Source organism: Acanthochromis polyacanthus, chromosome 9, assembly GCF_021347895.1.
Source record: "Acanthochromis polyacanthus isolate Apoly-LR-REF ecotype Palm Island chromosome 9, KAUST_Apoly_ChrSc, whole genome shotgun sequence".
In the NCBI taxonomy this organism is placed as follows: Eukaryota; Metazoa; Chordata; class Actinopteri; family Pomacentridae; genus Acanthochromis; species Acanthochromis polyacanthus.
The window spans coordinates 32,070,121-32,087,931 of NC_067121.1; the positions used below are offsets into that span (position 1 = coordinate 32,070,121).

The 17,811-nt window shown below is 40.2% G+C and overlaps 2 protein-coding genes across 2 annotated transcripts; one reads left to right on the top strand and one right to left on the bottom strand.

The window, feature by feature from the left end:
• The first annotated feature begins 4,972 nt into the window (after nt 1-4,972).
• On the top strand, nt 4,973-12,792 carry tada1 (transcriptional adaptor 1). The gene is made up of 8 exons (XM_022193497.2): nt 4,973-5,085; nt 6,495-6,586; nt 6,672-6,737; nt 7,007-7,101; nt 7,313-7,525; nt 9,186-9,337; nt 9,580-9,736; nt 10,830-12,792. The coding sequence occupies exons 1-8, from the start codon at nt 5,003-5,005 to the stop codon at nt 10,980-10,982; spliced, it is 1,011 nt and encodes a 336-aa protein (XP_022049189.1). The 5' UTR covers nt 4,973-5,002; the 3' UTR covers nt 10,983-12,792.
• Nucleotides 12,793-13,149: 357 nt separating this feature from the next.
• LOC110950743 (transcription factor Jun) lies at nt 13,150-15,291 on the bottom strand. The gene has a single exon (XM_022193498.2). It carries the CDS (start codon nt 14,924-14,926, stop codon nt 13,955-13,957), a length of 972 nt encoding a protein of 323 aa, XP_022049190.1. The 5' UTR covers nt 14,927-15,291; the 3' UTR covers nt 13,150-13,954.
• Between the last annotated feature and the right edge of the window lie 2,520 nt (nt 15,292-17,811).

Genomic DNA, 17,811 nt, shown 5'->3' on the forward strand with positions numbered 1-17,811 from the left:
CTTAGCACAAAAACTGAAAGACTTATGTACACCCCCCGTCAAAAGTTTTGAGACGGGTTCTAATTTATTTCAATGAGAAATGTCAAAACTTTTGACAGGGGGTGTATATTCACAATTGTACTCTAGGGCTTCATTTGTACTTAAAGGAATAGTTTATCATAATTTAGTTCTTTTGGACAGTAGAACAAGATGATTGAGCCCACTCTCATATCTCTATTTAAAACTAGAGCCAGTCAGCAGGTTAGCTTACATGAGCATGAAGACTGGAAGTAGCCGGTTTACTCTACCAGCATTTCTAAAATTCACTAACAGAACTTTTTCACAGCAGCTTTTTTGACATGAACTGGCAAAGACAAGTGTATTTAAAAACATCCATAAAGCTTTCTGGTCAGAGTCTTGATTTATGTCCTTAGTAGTACCTGTGTAGCCCACTTTTTCATATCAAAATGGCTGCTGTTAGAAAGGTAACACGCTATATTTCATTTGTTATGTTCATGGAAACAATAGTTATGTGTTGGAAGTAAAGAAGTGCTAAGTAAACCATTACAGTAACAGGTAACTTGATATTATTACAGCTTGGTTACTTCGCTGGTTATAATTGCATGCATTGTTAATTTGTGAGGTTTTTGTTTGTTTCCTTTGGACAGAGCTAAACTAGGTGTTTCCCTCTATTTTCAGTCTTTGTGCTAATGTAAGCTAACTGCTGGCTTTTCCTTCACTTTTAGCCTGTGGCATTAGAGCATGGAAGTAGGTTTTCTTAAAACATGGCAGGCTCTTGTGGTCTTCCTCCAGAAATTTTAAGTGTCAAACACTATTTCCTTCACATTGGTGGATTTTTATGCCCCAATTTGCGCCTTCTTTGCATGTGTCTGCATTGTTGTATGAGTCATTGTGGAGCATTTTTTCAAAGTGAAACTCATCGGCAATATTACATCTTTATTGGGGGGACAAACACTCTTGTACTAAATATTGAAGTGGATGTACTCCCATACCCAAAATATATGCACGTCTATGCATGACAGAGGTATCTTCATCTTACTCTCAGAGAAAGGGAATAAGTACATGTCAGAGAATGTGAAACTAATCCTCTAAACAGAAATCCAATCAAAGTGTGAATACGTGTGGCTCCAAAAATTGATAACTGTTTCCCGTTAACCCCAAGAGGCAATACAAACGGGCTAAAAAAATGAAACCAGTGCATTGTCCAAAAACTGCAGTTCCTCAAATGGCCACTTGAGGCTGGCTCCAAAAGCAAGCCAAACTCCATAGTTGCATGTTAAAATGTCCAACTTTACAGCAGAATTTAACATGTTTACAGCCTCTTTCAAGAAGCAGTTTTAGTCTCTATAGCTGATTTCCCTGTTGTTGACAACAGCACAGGGCGGGGATTTTTAAAAAGCTCACTCGGTTTTCGACTTCATCAGGAATTAAAAAGAGTATGGCTCTGCCAAGCTGAGCTTCAAAACTACTTTTCAGGAAACCGGCAGTTGACATCAGCGTGTTCGTCCATCTATGTATAAAGTCAGTGATCAATCCGCACAAACATTTTTCCACAGTGCAGGGTGAGACACTCTTTCAAGAGCTACATTAAACCACAAACCATCTAAACACACTGGTTCTTTATTTCCTATACTTTTTTGTGCATTCAGGCTGTATGTTCTGCCCATGCCGTCATCTACCGCTGGCCGCTAAGCAGTTCTACTGGAGCAGTTCAGGATTATGTACTTCTTTCACAGACCCCTTTTCAAATGTAAATATGATGAGAGCATTGTTTTAATTTCAATACGCATTTTCCCTGAAAGTACCCCAAGCCACCTTCTTGTCACAAAGCTGCCTCTAAATCTTCGGTGCTCACCACCCCACAGACAGCCAGTGTGGGTTGCTCCATCACCACGGGAGCGGTAACCGAAGTCTTCCAATAACTTCACCCACCACACACTGAACCTTCACATTCTATGCAACCACTTGGGGATATGGAAATGAGCGATGAGCCCACAAAAACCCAACTCCTGCACAGACCGGCGTTGGAACAGTGAAGGTGACATCCTTGGCTCCGCTAAAGGGACCACACTCGGGCCTGTTCCACCTCAAATACCTGGCCAGCAGACCGGGGATGGCCGAGTGCTGCTGCAGTGTGGTCCTTTGACGACCACTGCAAGTTTGAGAAGTGAAAGCCTTCCTTGTCACTGAGTGAAGCTTCACTGTCTACGAATTTCACCACCGGGCTCGGAAGATGTCTGGGCAGTTTGCTGCTGTTTGCTAAAAGACATCTGCTGTTGGGGAATGTCCGTGAGAGTGACTCGTTAGTAATCAAAAGCTCAGTGTCGACCAGAAAATCAACAGACAGGATGTGGAACTGTTTTCTTTGAAAATAAGCACCATGACTAATTTTTGCCCGAACTGGGACGGTTAAACGGCTCCACAACTAAGTCTGTTTCTAAGTGCCCTTTAGATTTAAAGCTTAACAGACACTTGTTTGAGATGGATGATCATTTAGAAGGATCTGGGCAGGCTCATATTGCTGCAGGCAGCTGCACTTTCCACTTTCTCTTACTGGGATAAAACATCCAATGGAATGATATTTTATTTAGTCGTGAAGCACACAAGCAACGACTGAGATGGTGAAAATGAGATTTATTTTATTGAGGTTTTTTTGACAGAAATAAGTCGATCAAAGCGCTGATCACAACCCAGAGATAACAAACAAAGGGATATGTGAGCCCAGAGAAGTGTGCTCCTTGAGTTTCAGCTGCTTATTAACCGACATTTAGTCTGTTAAATACGTCTATTAGTGGCTGAAAAATGCAGATGGTTTTCATTGTTCATGTGATTGCTATGACATGCTTGTTTATTCTAGACTCAAACCTTGAAACCCTTTACATGATCAAATGGGTCGCCTCTGTAAAGAAGCATGACCTCAGAACACTGTAGAGTCAGCATTACTCACTGAGCTGAGGTCCCACTAATAGCCTACAGTATGGCTGTTAACTGTATGTGTTCTGGATATATGATTCCACTTATTGTGATGAATGGCGTGAGTCATGAAGGTCTGTTTAAGACTTCACGACCGCCTGGGGAGACAGAGCCGAAGGAGCGTTCACCCCGACTGCTCAACTGTTTTTATACCACAGTCAGAACAGGGAAAAACAAAAGGGCCCCCCAGCCTAAACCTGCTCCGGAGAGGTATGAGCCAAAGTGCCACAAAGGACAACAGAAGAAGCCACAGAAGTGCATTACATCCAGCCTGGTGGAGAATTTAACTTATATTTTGATGATAGGATAAGATATACATTCTCTGCTCTCGACAAGTAGAAGTAGGAGGTCATATTTTAACTGCTGTATTCCAGTTTAGCTGAAGATGTGAGTGAATTTTTAACAGGGCAGGAATTTCTGCTGTTAATGTCTGATTTAATAGAAATATTTTTAACAAAGCCCTTTTCCAATTTTGATAAAACCACTCAGATTCTGGCAGCTGGCTAGGCTATATTGGAAAGAAGTTACTGAGATCATTAAAAGTGGTAGTTTTGGAGTCAGGGGACCAGAAAAACAAATCCCCTTTATATGAACTTTAATGAGCAGTAAAATGCAGGAAGATCCTAGTGCCTGGAAAAGAGACAAATAAAATTTACTCTAACTTTGCTGCACAGGGTTGCAGCACTGTTCCCTGTCCATGAGATGTATTTTTTTTAAGGCTTTAGTCACATTCTTGGCATTGATTGGAGTTGCACCCGAGCCTACAGACATATTTGAAACACATCAGCTCAGGCGCCAGCGCCTTATCAGCTATGTTTAGGGAGTAAAACATGTTGAATCTGTCAAATAATGAGCTACACAACAGCTGAGTCTGCCTTGTAAAAGTCAAATCAAGTTATCTTTATTTACAAAGAATATTTAAATCAACAGACTTTGAGCCAAAGTGCCGTCCAGTAAAGAAATAAGATTGGCATGAATTTATCTGCCAAGTTTATGATAAAAACCCACCACATTATATAAAATACTAATTTAAATATTAAGGTTAAGATCCCACAATGTTTTTTTTTTAATTTGACACATTTTCCCTAACACAAAAACTCTACAATATTTGTAATTTTGTACATTTACACAAGCAATTTAAATATTATTATTGAGGCACTACTCTCCAGCACTTAGGATGTGCTCTAACAAATTACCAAGGTAATTTTAAAATTAAAGGTAAGACTTTACAAAATTAGACATTGAATGAATGTAGAGGAAAGAGCTAGAAATTGTACCATTTAGACTGGTTTGTACAGAATTTAAATCATACCATAATGCCATCTAGTGGATGAGTAGTTTTACTACCAAACCATACCTTTGTCTTCATAGTGTATGGTGGTTTTTAATTAGGGATGGAACTAACATTATTTTATTTTTATTGTCGATTAATCTATTTGTTTATTTTCTTGATTAGTCAAATGTTGATCAGTGTTTCCTAAAGACCAACATGAAGTTTTCAAATGTCATTTTTTGTCCACGACGCAAACATATTCCGTTTATTGTTACAGAGGAGCAAAGAAAACTGAAAATATTTACATTTAAGAAGCTAGAATCAGAGAATTAAGATTATTTATTTTTCTAAAGAAATTACTCAAACCCATTAATTAATTAATTGTCAAAGTATTTGGACAGTAATTTGGCAGTTGACAAATCAGTTAATCAGTCAATTCTTGCAGCTGTAATTTTAATCATTTGAGTCATTCATCAATGGAAAGGACTTATTTCCCCCCCATTTTGATTTTGTTTATTTTGCCTTGCTGATGGTGCCCCCCAAGGATATCTATTTATCTAGAACTGTTTTTATTTTCATTTGCCAATATTTGGAACGTGTTTCATTAAAAAAAACGAAATAAATTATACCGCATTTCTAAAATGTGCTGCTATTTTTCACCGTGTTTGTAAAACTTTTTTAGTACCATAAAGTTTACAGGGAAAGATGAAAAAAAAAGGTCGGTGTCGCAGAATGATGACGCATTTGTAGCCGTTCATGAACGCCATGGCGGCTCATGCTAGCGAGCTAGAGATTGCAAAGAAGAATTTAACAGATGCGATAGGCGATAACGTGAAGCAGTAAGTAAATCTGTGTTTGTGTATATTTGCTGTTTGTGGGTTGGTATTTTGTCCCATTTGTTCGCCTCTTAAATACAGAACAATTTGTAAAGTACGCTGTTTTGCGCATTAGCACCTAGCTAGCATTTGCTAATGTTTGCAGCGTTGTTCTTCAGCAGCAGTCATCACTATGGCAAGACTTCGACAGCTGTGCAATGTTTATTATATTCCCTAGAGGTGATGCATAACAAACGTGAGTTATATTACATCCTCTTGTCTTAACCTTTAATATTTGCATGCACTTAAACAATGTATAATTTAGTAGAGTCCCCACAGTGAGTGAAACTAAAAGGGAGGAACAGGCGCAAAGCAGCTGTTTAATACTCCTGATTTGAATATTTGGTCGTATACACCTAGATCACCAAGGAGCAGGGGTGCAAAAGAACGTTTCTTATAGGAGTGGCAAAATTGGGCACTAAAAATCTAGCTGAATTTCTGGAATTCTTTTTTGATGATGTAGTATAGAGGCTTCTTGAAATCTATGACATTCAGTGAATCGTATACAGATATATCCCAGTTTCTTGTTTTGTAGTAAGCAAATGAAGTGTCTGATATGCAGACACTGATACAGATATAGTTAATATTTTGTTTACAACAACACCATTCAGAACAGCACTGGAGAAGAGATGCTGCAGTGTATTTGATAGGAAAATTTTCACTTAAAGGCAGGACATCTGTACATCTATGTTTGTTTACAGTTTCAAAAATGTAATTCTGTCCACTTGTTATAATCATTTATGCAGTATCACCATTCTGGTACAATAAATTTAGTGTTTCCATTGTTAATTTGCTCCCTGTTGACATATTTTGGTAGTGACTTTAATGATTAGAGACGTCACGGTGTATAGCACATCCAGACACATAATAATATTGCTGTGGTGAAGCTGAAAAATGGACCAAGTAAAATCACCTGTTATTTTAGAAAAACGTTTTTATTTGATTGAATTGTGTGTAGTAAAATAGAGCAGAGAAGTTCTTGATAGGAAATTTAACCCATGACTTCCACTCCTTTGAATGTACAACGGATAATTTAGAAAAATTTTATAGCGTATAGAATTGAGAGCAAGTTTGGGGTAGTATGCAAAAAAAAGAAATACATTTTAATGAGAAACTTTTCTAAAAATGTTTCTTGAAAGCTGTTTGACAAAAATCCAGAAGTGTTTACATTTTAATACTTCAGTCAATCGAAACATAGCCTCATTATGTGGGGCAAGGGATAAAAATGCCGTGCACTTCCAAATCAAATGGGACACATGGTCATCCTGGACAAAACTTTCTGTGTACAGTTAAAAGAATGTTGTAGCTGTACCTTAAGTGAGTAGCTCATGTCTGTCCTGTACTGATTGTTTGTCTTTGTTACTTCCTTGCAGCTACTGGGCAAATCTGAAGCTATGGTTCAAACAAAAAATCAGCAAGGAAGAGTTTGATATTGAGGCACGTCGTCTGTTGGCACAAGAGAATGGTGAGTATCCAGGAGAAAGCTATTCTCAGCTGTGATAGTTTCTGTAAAAAGTGTGGCTTATTCTGTTTCTCTTCTTCTTCTTCAGTCCATGTTCATAATGATTTCCTCCTGGCCATTCTCACACGATGCCAGATCATTGTCTCCACACCAGGTATGATTTTTAAAATAACCAGATATTTCTAAAGCTGCGTTTGGGCCTCTGTTTATGTTAAATTTGTGTTTCATAATGATTGAATTTGAAGTGCATGGATTCATTCTGTACCCATCTACTGTATTTAAACATATTGTTGGTTATTAATTTGTTTGAAATTAGTTAAAGGTTACCAATATATGAAATTCTGAATATTTTACTGTATGGAAATATTCTTTTAAAAAGCACTTGTTTCAATGCCTCTTGTGTGTTTTTTTTCTTGCCTCTAGAGGGCACTGGACCGCTACAGTGGCAAGGTAGCTGTGCTTCAAAGCCCGGCAAACCAAAAGGGAAGAAGAAATGTTCCTCCAGACAAAAATTTGATGTAAGTTCTTATTCTCATTTTTATCACTGTAGAATCTAGGTAAGTTTAAGTTAACAGCGACTCTGCTAACATTTTAAGTAGGTTAATTACTTAAACTTTGACTGGACATGAAGATTTTCATGGTTATTGGCCTCTAAATTGATCACTAGGTGCTTGAACAGTTGACTGACTGTATAATTCTGGTGTTTGTATGTTCCATTTGTGCCTTCAGCATCGTTTCCAGCCTCAGAATCCTCTGAGTGCTGCCCAGCCGTTCAGCCCACGGGAGGTGGGAGGTGAGGAGGAGGAGTTGCGTCTGAGCGCCCACACTATGCTGCTGCCCACACGGGGCCAGCTGGAGGCTCGCATGATGGTGACTGCCTTTGAGCTGGGGTTGGATAACATCACAGACGATGCCATCGGCACCATGATCCACGCAGTAGAGGTGTGTAGAAACTGTCTACGAGAAGACCACAGGGGATGGTGTCCCGTGACCAATGTACATAAATGTTGAAATGCATGCGTGCGGATAACAGTACAGTATTTCACTTGTTACCTCCAGCGGGGATTTCTTGTACCTGTTTATGTCAGGGTTTCTTTTGTGAAAGTTAAGGCCTTAAATGGCCTTAAAAATCATTAAATTTTAGTCTCAGTGGCATTAAAAATTCTTTCTGCAGTTTACAAGAAAACTATTTGACAATAATAATAAAATAATATCTAATTATAGACTGCGATTCGTTGGATATGTGCATCTGCGTAAACATGCCGAAGCATCGCGATAATTGTTCTGAACGATCGGGTACAATTGCCAAAATCTGCATGTTTTTAAGATATTTTCTTTTTGCCTTTTTTCAGCTTTATTGTGACAGTAGCAGTGAAGAGTGACAGGAAACGGGGGAGAAGAGTGGGGGGTAAGACATGCAGCAAAGGGCCAAGGGTAGGAGACAAGCCCCTGTATATGGGTTTTCCGCTTAACCCGATGAGCTATACGGGCGCCCAAAATCTGCGTGTTTTTAACGTGGACCAGGTGGAGGAGAGCTGGGAAATGGGGAAATACAAATTCCAGCAAAAAATGGCTAGAAAACGTGGATTTCAGAGAATAACTGCAGCCCGTGGGTGGTCAGAGGTGGTTTCCAGATTCAGAAACAGTGAAATGTAGGGACTGTTTTCATACAAAAATCATCTTTTACAAAAATCAAACTCGTGTAATTTGCTGAGTTCACGGTCTTGGCATTAAAATTTTTACAGTATAGCATTAACATGGTATTAAAAAGCATTAAATTTGACTGGCTGATTTCTGCAGAAACCCTGTATGTATTCTAGTGCAGTGCATTGCGTCCTTGTACACTTTGTCATAGAGTATATTTAATGGGGTCCTTTTCAAAATTCTTCACAGAATTTTGCTTCTGAAAATTTCGAGGTAGTATTTATATGAATATATAAATATAACTAGTTATTTTCTTACTTGAAAATCTAATTTTTGTGAGAAAACTTCACAATTGGCTCATACCTTTAGTGCAAATGTATAAAATATGAGAGAATGCTGAGAAAACTTTTTTTTTCATCTTCAACTTGACTTTTTTTTAACATTGTGTATTTAAACATCCATAAAGTGACTTAAATGTATGCATGAATTTCTTTTTCGTACTGTCTATTATGAAGGACTGACAGTTGTGTTCTCTCAGGAGATCGACCAAAGTCTTATGGGGACATTTGCTTATGTGGAATTTCCAAAAGCAGGTGTATCACGAGATGTGATGTGATGGGGCTTTAGAAATCTTCTGTAGGAGCTAGCTTGACTAATATGCTAACAGCAGCAGTCCACAAAGTTGCAGATTGTACAACTTCTTATCAAACATTTTAAAACCCATGACTCTTTATAACTAACCTGCTTTATCTCTGCTGTTTATATAATTTTATGATTTAGGTTTTGCTAAATGAGTCAGTTCCACTACCTATCTCAAACTGTCTGGACAGTGTAGATTCTCACAATTACACACGTCAGCATTCACTCAGTTTCAGCCGTACAAAACCGTGAAGTTGAGTCAATTTGTGACCAGAAGTGAAGTGTATGAAAGCCTTGATTCTTCTCTGATTTATTTCAGCACCACCTGAAAGATGTCCTGACTGCTGTGATCACGCGGAGGAAGGCGTACCGACTACGAGATGGTCATTTCCCCTACGCATTTGGCAGCGACGTCACACCTCAGCCTTATCTGAAAAACAGCCTTGCTGCTTACCACAGTGTTACTGAATGGTAGGGGCACCACTCCAGCTTTTACTGCCTTATGAGCAATGTTGTGCAATTTCAATATAAGAGAAAGGAGGTGATGCACGTAGAAATGTTTAACTCTACCTATTAAACTTTGCTCTACTTACAGTTAACTGGTCTTATGATATCAATAAAGATTAATAGTAGTTTATACAGATTACAGGCATGTTTCATATTCAAACACACATAGATATTATTTTCAGTCAACTTTGTCTTTTTTCTTTTAGTCCCCCTCCAAGTGCTTCTCTCCCAGCCGGTCCACCACCTCAAGTGTCACCTGATGAGGCTGAGCAACAAGCTGTGCACTTACTGGCTTGTTCTGCTGACGGTCTTCCTGCTCCCCTCCCTCCGATCAGCATGTTTGATCTCCTCGAGGCTTTACAGGTAACGAAAAGTGCCGATACGTGTCTCTGGACTCAGCGTCTTTTATCAGATAAAGCATTTAGTGTCTTTGGAACAACCCTAAATGAAATTTATCAGGTAGAATTTTGATATTCCCAGACAAACGGGCAAAATTATATTCAGAGTTTAAAGGTGAGGTTCTTTTTACAAACATGTAGATATCTCATGTCTGCGTTGTCCTCATGCCATATTGCACTTTTAAAAATCTGTGGAATTAGTTTTTGCTCGCATTTTACACAAGTTATATCAAATGCTTCGGTGTGACTGATGCTTTCTGTATTCTATAATACAGCTGAAACAGTTAGTCAGTTCAGTAATTTTTCAAGAAAAGTGCTGTTGTTCGAGCTTGTCTGTAAAGATTTGCTGTTGTTTGGTGTCTTAATGATGGTTTTTACGGAGAAACGAACTTTTAATTGAACAAAGTAGAGGGATTTTAATGCATTTGTTCATTCTAAAAGGCACTATTTTCTGAACAAAATAGTGAGAAACCTCCTCAAACCATTGACTGAGGAAAACATCTACAGCAGGGATGTCAAACTCATTCCACAAAGGGCCAGTGTGGCTGCAGGTTTTTGTTCCAACTAAACAGCATCACACCAGACCTGACTCATTTAATCAACCAATCTCAGTCTCCAGACAGCTGATTGGTCAGACTGTGTGCTGTAGATATGTTGGAACTAAATGCTGTAGCCTAGAGCACAGAGTCTGACCAATCACCTGTCTGGAGACTAAGATCGGTTGATTAAATGAGTCGGGTCTGGTGTGATGCTGCTTAGTTGGAACAAAAACCTGCAGCCACACCGGCCCTTTGTGGAATGAGTTTGACATCTCTGATCTACAGATTTATCAGCAACTGAACTGCTAAACTCTGCTGTTATTTGCAACCAGAAGTCATGACTTTTTGCTTCTTAGCTTTTTCAACATCAGTATCTAGTGTTAATACTTTGCTATCTCATACTTTAGATGCTGCTTTTTTGTCACGTGGATGAACAGTGTTTGCTGCATATCTCTGTAATTCTTCACATTTTTGAATCAAGTAGTTTTGTCTGACATTTCTAATGTCTGTCCGGCGTAGGTTCACCATGGAGTGATGCCCTCCCACACCATGTATGCCCTCAACATGGAGCGCATCCTGTCTCGGCTCTGGCACCCGAGTCACGAAGAGCTGGAGCAGGACCACGTACACCGACAGCGGCTGGCTGCTAAAGAGGGCATGTTGGTCAGCTGAGAACCACTGACACAAGACTGTATGTGGACTGCAGACAAAACCAGGAACCAAAAACAAAGCACCAATGGAAAAGAAAGACCTTGTGAGACTTGGTAAATCACATCTGTGTTGCACAGAAAGATGGAGGATGGCTGAAAGATAATTGTGCTGCGATCACAGATTGGGCAGAAGCTGGCAAGCTATCACTGTGGCTGCTTTACTGTCGTCTGCTCTACCAGCCATATTAGTTGGCAGAAAACCATTATTTTGAAAATCCTGTCCCTTCTGTTTAATATTGAGAGTTTAATTTAGTAGAAAAAAATAAATTGTGAGCTTAATTTTAGGATATACAAGAAGCTACGAGTACGTCCCACCAACATTGCACGGTATTTGAGTTTAGCCGTCTGTGTGTAAGAAGTTTTAATACCCTTTAAAACTATTTGATCTTGTTGGTGTTATCAGATATGAACCACAACTACAACACTGTAAGAATACCAAACAGCTTATATCTACCTGTGCAGCAGTGGGTACATGAATAGGTCACATCAGACTGCAGTATGTAAAAGATAACAGATATTTAAACAGTCACACTTTACATGAAGGAGTTTTCATTATAGCTGACTGGATCTCATGTCGGGTGAAGTCGGGGGATGTGACTGAACAAAAAATCTAAACGCAGCATGCAAATGGCCGCCTATTCTGACTCAGAGATGGGGTTACATTTAGCCAGGTGTGCACAAAAGGTTATTGAGCTGCTCATCTGGTGACAAATTCTCATTCCTAGATTTCATTCATATCTTTTTCAGGCGTGGCTTTAAAGCACTGTGATCAGATAGTGACCCGTACACAGACACGTGTTTGACCAGTGACTATAAGAGGCCTTAAAATGGAGCTTGAATAAATTGTTTCAGACAGCATGGTGTAACAGACACTGTGACTTGCACAAATATATTCATTAGCAACATTTTGGTGGGATCCCTTCATCAAATGGGACCGTTGGCCGATAAAGGTCTAGCCCAGAAACATTGGTAATAAATGTCATTTTGCAAGCTAGACGTTGGCAAAGAGTCTATCAGAAACTTTTCTCCATACGCACCTGATTCAAGAAATAGATTTACAAAGAGTTGCTTTGTCTTAAATCACAATTGACAGTCTGCCACACCATGATCCTGTCGTCTGTAATGTCTGTCAACTTCACCCAGTCATTCAGGAAAACTGGGATGACATTCCACAAGCAGCATTGACAACCTTTTTAACTGTGTTTCACTTTTGATTCACCTGTTATCATTTCCAACAGAGTCATATTTGGTTGTTTCATGATGTCTATCCTATTGTAGAGATGCCTTGTGTTGGAGCAAGTGCTTTTTCCCTCTATGTTAAAAAGAATGAAGTGAATTTCATGCCATATTACAGGTTGCGTTTACGTTTTTGCTCTGTATAAATCGCATACCGTCTTAGCAGGTGCAACTGGGAGGTCGAGGTCGGTCGAGCTCTATCTGCCGCACGGAACTGAAAAGAGCTCAGTAAGTGAAAACACCTGCGTTGGTTTACAGTTGGGTGTGTAGGATGTTTAAAATGTGCCGGACAGCTGCCTTCCTCCTGACCATATGTTGAAATTATCTCATAGTTGTTCCTAAAACATTTTACTGGTTTCTGGTGTCAGTGCTGGTGGTCCACAGGGTCTGTACACTCAAGCACCTGTCCATCTGTTTAGGTTAACTGTATATACATTTCTACTTTTTTCTACAATGTTTTTTTTATTTATATTGCAAAGATTAGCTCAGAAAATAAATAAAAAAAATGCATCTTTTAGAATAAATTGTAATCACTCCCTGTGTTTCCTCCCAAGTATGTGCTCCTTTGCTTCGTAGGTTTTCTTGCAGGAGTCACCAGCTGTAGTGGGAGGACGGACGGTGATTCAGAGGCGCGCTCACGCACACACACCCGTCCCAGTGCACACTCGGGACCTTTTGCCATATTTGGCTGCCTGCGGCTCGCTTCCGACGCCTCTTCGTCCAATCAGCGTCCGTGTAGACACGCCAACCATTACGAGCACCTCAGAGCGCAGCGGTGACTCAATCTCCCGTCCGCCCCAGTTCCTCCAACAACAAACACTCCTCATAACACCCTGTGAGAATATCTGCAAATCTGCTGCTGCATTAATTATTAATTATGCACAAAGACATAATGACGCGTGTCCAACATTTTTTTATTTAATTTTTTTGTCATATTTACAGATAAGTGCTCAAAATACTGCGTACAAATATTATTACAAAGTGTTATTTAAGGTCTAGCATGACTTACACCTATATCACAAAGGTGTATGAACATAAGTGTTAAGAAAGTAAGGCAGTTTTTTGTCAGTAAACGCTACACACCTATAAAAGTCCTTGCGTAAAGGTTTGAAACTTTTTTGTTGTTGTTAGTGTTATTCTGTACATATAGTAGCCGGTGCATGGGATACTCAGTGCTTGACTCAAGTCTATATGCATACTTTGCTACTGGACATAGTGGGAAATTTGCAGAGCTTCACATTGTATTTTCGTGTATTTGCAGTTTGATCCCACACGATCCGACTCTCAGTTCTTTTCTGTCAGGATGCAGGATGGGCCACAATCAAGAGATAAGGTATGGACTCTTTCCATAACACTCTGCTTTCACTGGATTTGTAGTTTAAGCTGGAAATAAGGGATAAAAAAATAAACAAACAGAATTGTCAGAAATATGTAACAGGCCGCATCAGAGGCAGATTTAGAGCAAAAATTTCCTCTGAGCTGTGCAATAAGTTTCTGCTCTGAAATTATTCACCGTACTGACCAATTACAAGTGTTTTGTCAGTCACCATCCGCGTGGATTCAGTCTGAGCGGATAATTTGGTGAAAAAAAAACGCGCTGAAACGCAGGGATTTCCCTGAAAGACTGAACAGGCCACTTGAAGCTGCATTTGGTCCCCAAGCAATGTCTTTTTTTTCTTCCTCTCCCCTCTTGGCAGTCTAGTAAGCTTGGAGCTGCTGCGTCAAAATGAGCTGGCAGCCGCTGTTAACGTGGTCCATGACCTTTTGCTTGAGTAGAGCCAGCTCGTCCCGGAGGACGTTGGCGGAGGAAACCAACTCCGTGTTTTGGCTCTTCAGGTTTTTGACCCTGTCCTCCAGTCGGGAGATCCTCTCCAGCTTCCTTTTCCGGCATTTGGACGCGGCCACCCTGTTTCTCATGCGCTTCCTCTCCGCTTTGATGCGCTCCTGGGACTCCATGTCGATGGGGGAGAGCGGAGGGGTCTCCCCGGTCATCTCCGGCACCGTCTGCGGCTCCTCCTTGAGCGCGTGTAGCCGCGGGTGACGCGCGGCCGCCAGCTGGTGGTCCCGCTGGATGTGGGACGGCTGCGGGGCGGCTGGGAAACTCGGGTGTCTCTCGCTGGCAGGTGCAGAGCCCGCGGCCCGGCAGAAAGTGCTCAAGTTTGTGTATTCCGGTGGCTCCGTGCGTACCGTGCAGCTGTAGGGGATCCCGCCGCTCTCAGACGCAGAGGAGCCGGGTGCCATGCCGCCGCCGCCCCCGCCGCTTGACGCGCCGGACTGTGCGTCAGAGTGCGCGGCGGGCATGTGCTGCTGGTAGTGGAGCTCAGCCAGAGCCCTCACAAACCCCTCAGCGAAGCCCTCCTGCTCGTCCGTGATGTTCTTGGGACAGACGAACTGGGTCGGGGTGGGAGTCGTGAGCCCGCTGCAGGACTGGATGATCAGCCTCTCCAGTTCAGGCGAGGCCAGCTTCAGGAGCCCGACATCAGGGGACGTCAGGATGTCGAGGGCCTTAGCGCCCAGCTGGGGTTTAAAGTTTTTCGGGTCGTTCAGGTTGAGAGTCATTGTTTGTTTGAGGGTTTTGGGGTTGAAGCCGTACACCGCCGTCCCGTCATGCTGAGAGTTGGACGCGTTCACGGCGTCGTCGTAGAAAGTCGCTTCCATTTTTCTGGACATAAAGTTTTGATCGCCCTGAGGGAGGGTTTCTTTCTCCTTAAACGAAAATAAAAAGAGCCCCAGATCGGCTGTTTACATGTGTCCCGTGACAGCCTCCCAACTGTCCTGCGGTAGAGTCTCTCTATTGTTGAAGTTCAACTCACTTGACAACTTTGCGTCCTGAGAAAACTTTTCTTTTGTGCTCCGTGCGGTCATCCACAACAAAAGTCTGGTTCTTCCGCCGCCGAGCCTCAGTGTTTTCACACCTCCAGCGTCTTCTTTGATTTAGCCTCCCTCCCAAAAAACTAGAAACACCGCCTGAATACGGCTTATACTTTCTATCACTTCCAACGTGGAGACGAACTTTATCCACCTCTAAGCTGCAGCTCGACTGAAAATAACAATGATGTCATTTCTACGGCTCCTGATTGGCTGGAGATGATTTGGAGGGCGGGGTTTGTCTAATGACATGCAGGTTGCTCTGACAACTAGCCATATCCCCGCCCCCCGCGATGGCTTATGGGATTAGGTAATGCAGACAGTGGAGCAATGTACTCTGGGATTACGTAGTGTTTTTGAATATTTAGTTACCCGCTCAATTACTTGTTACCATCCCAGGATGAGAGCTGCTGGTTGGAGGAGTTTAACACTGATTAACAGCAAGTCTTTTATTATTTCTGATCAAGAATATGTTGCCTGAACATTTCACAAACTGGAGTTTCATAGACCATTAAGATAACAGCAACTCTAAGGCAATATTTATTATCAAAAAGCAGATATCATGATAACATCAGTTTATATGTCCTAGATCTGATTAGGATGAAATAGATGCAACAGTTCAGGAAATAAATGCTGGTTAGCTGGAAAAGTGGTGATAAAGAAAAGAACATGAGCCTGACCTGCAGCAAAAGCTCTTTTGTTGTAAAGGACACACACAAAATTGTGTTCTCACAGCCCTGCATGTTTTAAGTTTCTTTCTGAATTGTTGCAATGTGCAGAGGACTTGTGTCCTTAGAAATGTAAACATTAACAAGCACTGTGTGCACATTGATGAACACAGAATACAGAAAGGAATAGAAGACAACAAAGAAAAGCAAGTATTTCGGAAAATATATTGAGATACTGGAGTGACAAATAAACAACAGCAACAAAAAAAGACATTAAAAATAAAAATATTCACTTTGGATTTTTCCTTGTATGTTTTCCTTGTAGCTTTATGACCAAATTTAAGTAGAATTACAAATTCTGACTGGTAAAAACATCTTTTTAATGTAATAATTTCAATGAAACACGACATAAGTACATTTAAAGTACACTATATATGTATGTATATGTATGTGTGTATATATATATATATATATATATATATATATACATACACACACATGTGAAATGATGATTATATACATGTGAAATGATTCCCCTGTATACAGGGGAAATGATGGCAATTTTAATTTACATTCACTTTATTATATTTTTGATCTTGTATCTGTAATATTTTTATGTTTTTAAAGCTTTTTTTTACACTTTGTTAATAATTGTTACAAGATAAAAGCGCTCAACTTCTAAAAAACAACCACATACTTTATTTGTAACACAAGCACGAACTGAGACTTTTATTTTAATGAGTTTTTTTCATATTTTTGCTGCCAGGTTTTTGCTGTTTTTTTTTAGTTAGCTTGTTTGTTTGTTTTTACATTTCTTAACAAATGGGCATAACATTTTCTAAATAAACAGTCCAAGCTGTTCAAAAATGGCATTTTCTGGTCTGAAATAATATATTCTTATAATGTAAAGTTACATACTTTACATTTTTGCAACGGATTTGTTTAAAAATCCATGCATTTTACAGATTTCTTTTCTAAATATGAAAAACAGAGCTGTATTTATTTAAATGCAGTGTCACTGTGTGGCTTCCAGTGCACAAACAGGTAACAAATTAAAGGAAAAACCTGAACTCTTGACCTCTATAATGAGGTGATCTGGTGGCTCTGTTGTGCTGTAGGAGCATTTTGATGGCATGGTTTGAGTCCACTTCTTCACTTAAAAGGAAGGGGTGCTGCAAATCAATAGAAAATTGTTCTGAATGATCACCTTTATTTTTCATGAAGCGTTTCTATCCTGATGGAAGTGATCTCTTCCAAGATAACAATGATACCATCCACAGAGGACAAGGGGTCACTGAATGGTTTGATGAAAATGATGTGAATCATTTGTTATGGCCTTCACAGTCACAAGAGCCCAACTGAACATCGAGACTGTCATAAAAACGTCACATGTGGGACTATCTTTTGGAATAATGGTATTCGTCTCTCCAGTGAAGTTGCAGAAACTTAGAGAATCAATACCAATGAGCTTTGAAGCTTTTATGTTGATTTTTCCTTTAATTTGTCACCTCTCTGTATATATTTCTAACACTGACACTAAGGCACATTTATGAGTTATAATATTGTTGTGACAGATAAGGAAATGCAGGCACAGATGCATTTAAAGTGGTTATCGTAGCATTTATTGTTATCAAAGAAGACGTGTCATGATACATTTTATCTTCATTATGTCTAGGCCATTCATGAGAGTCATTCAGATTTGAACTCGGCTCACCCAAGAGCTTTATTCTCATGATAACTCTCCTGCACAGGACATATATGGACATGTGTTCATTCATACAAACAGTCTGTGCTCACTTACATCAGCCTCAAAGGTACATGTGAAGCTGCACCACTGACTGAAGCCTCTTTACAGCTGCAGTCCAGTCTGTCTGGCTCCTCCATTGTATTATTCAACATGTTCTCCTCGAGCCAACTATAAATAAGTTAACAGCCTCAGACAGCCTGGGATAACCAGAGCTGCCTGAGGTCAACACTCTTGAGATGACATGTTGTCTTCACAACTCGGCCGTGCAACAC

Excerpts from the sequence above, each read along its gene's own strand:
- tada1 (XM_022193497.2), top strand. The coding sequence starts at position 5,003 with ATGAACGCCATGGCGGCTCATGCTAGCGAGCTAGAGATTGCAAAGAAG. Across the intron at positions 7,526-9,185 it reads CCATGATCCACGCAGTAGAG|CACCACCTGAAAGATGTCCT; the intron begins GTGTGTAGAAAC and ends GATTTATTTCAG. Across the intron at positions 9,737-10,829 it reads ATCTCCTCGAGGCTTTACAG|GTTCACCATGGAGTGATGCC; the intron begins GTAACGAAAAGT and ends TGTCCGGCGTAG.
- LOC110950743 (XM_022193498.2), bottom strand. The coding sequence starts at position 14,926 with ATGTCCAGAAAAATGGAAGCGACTTTCTACGACGACGCCGTGAACGCG.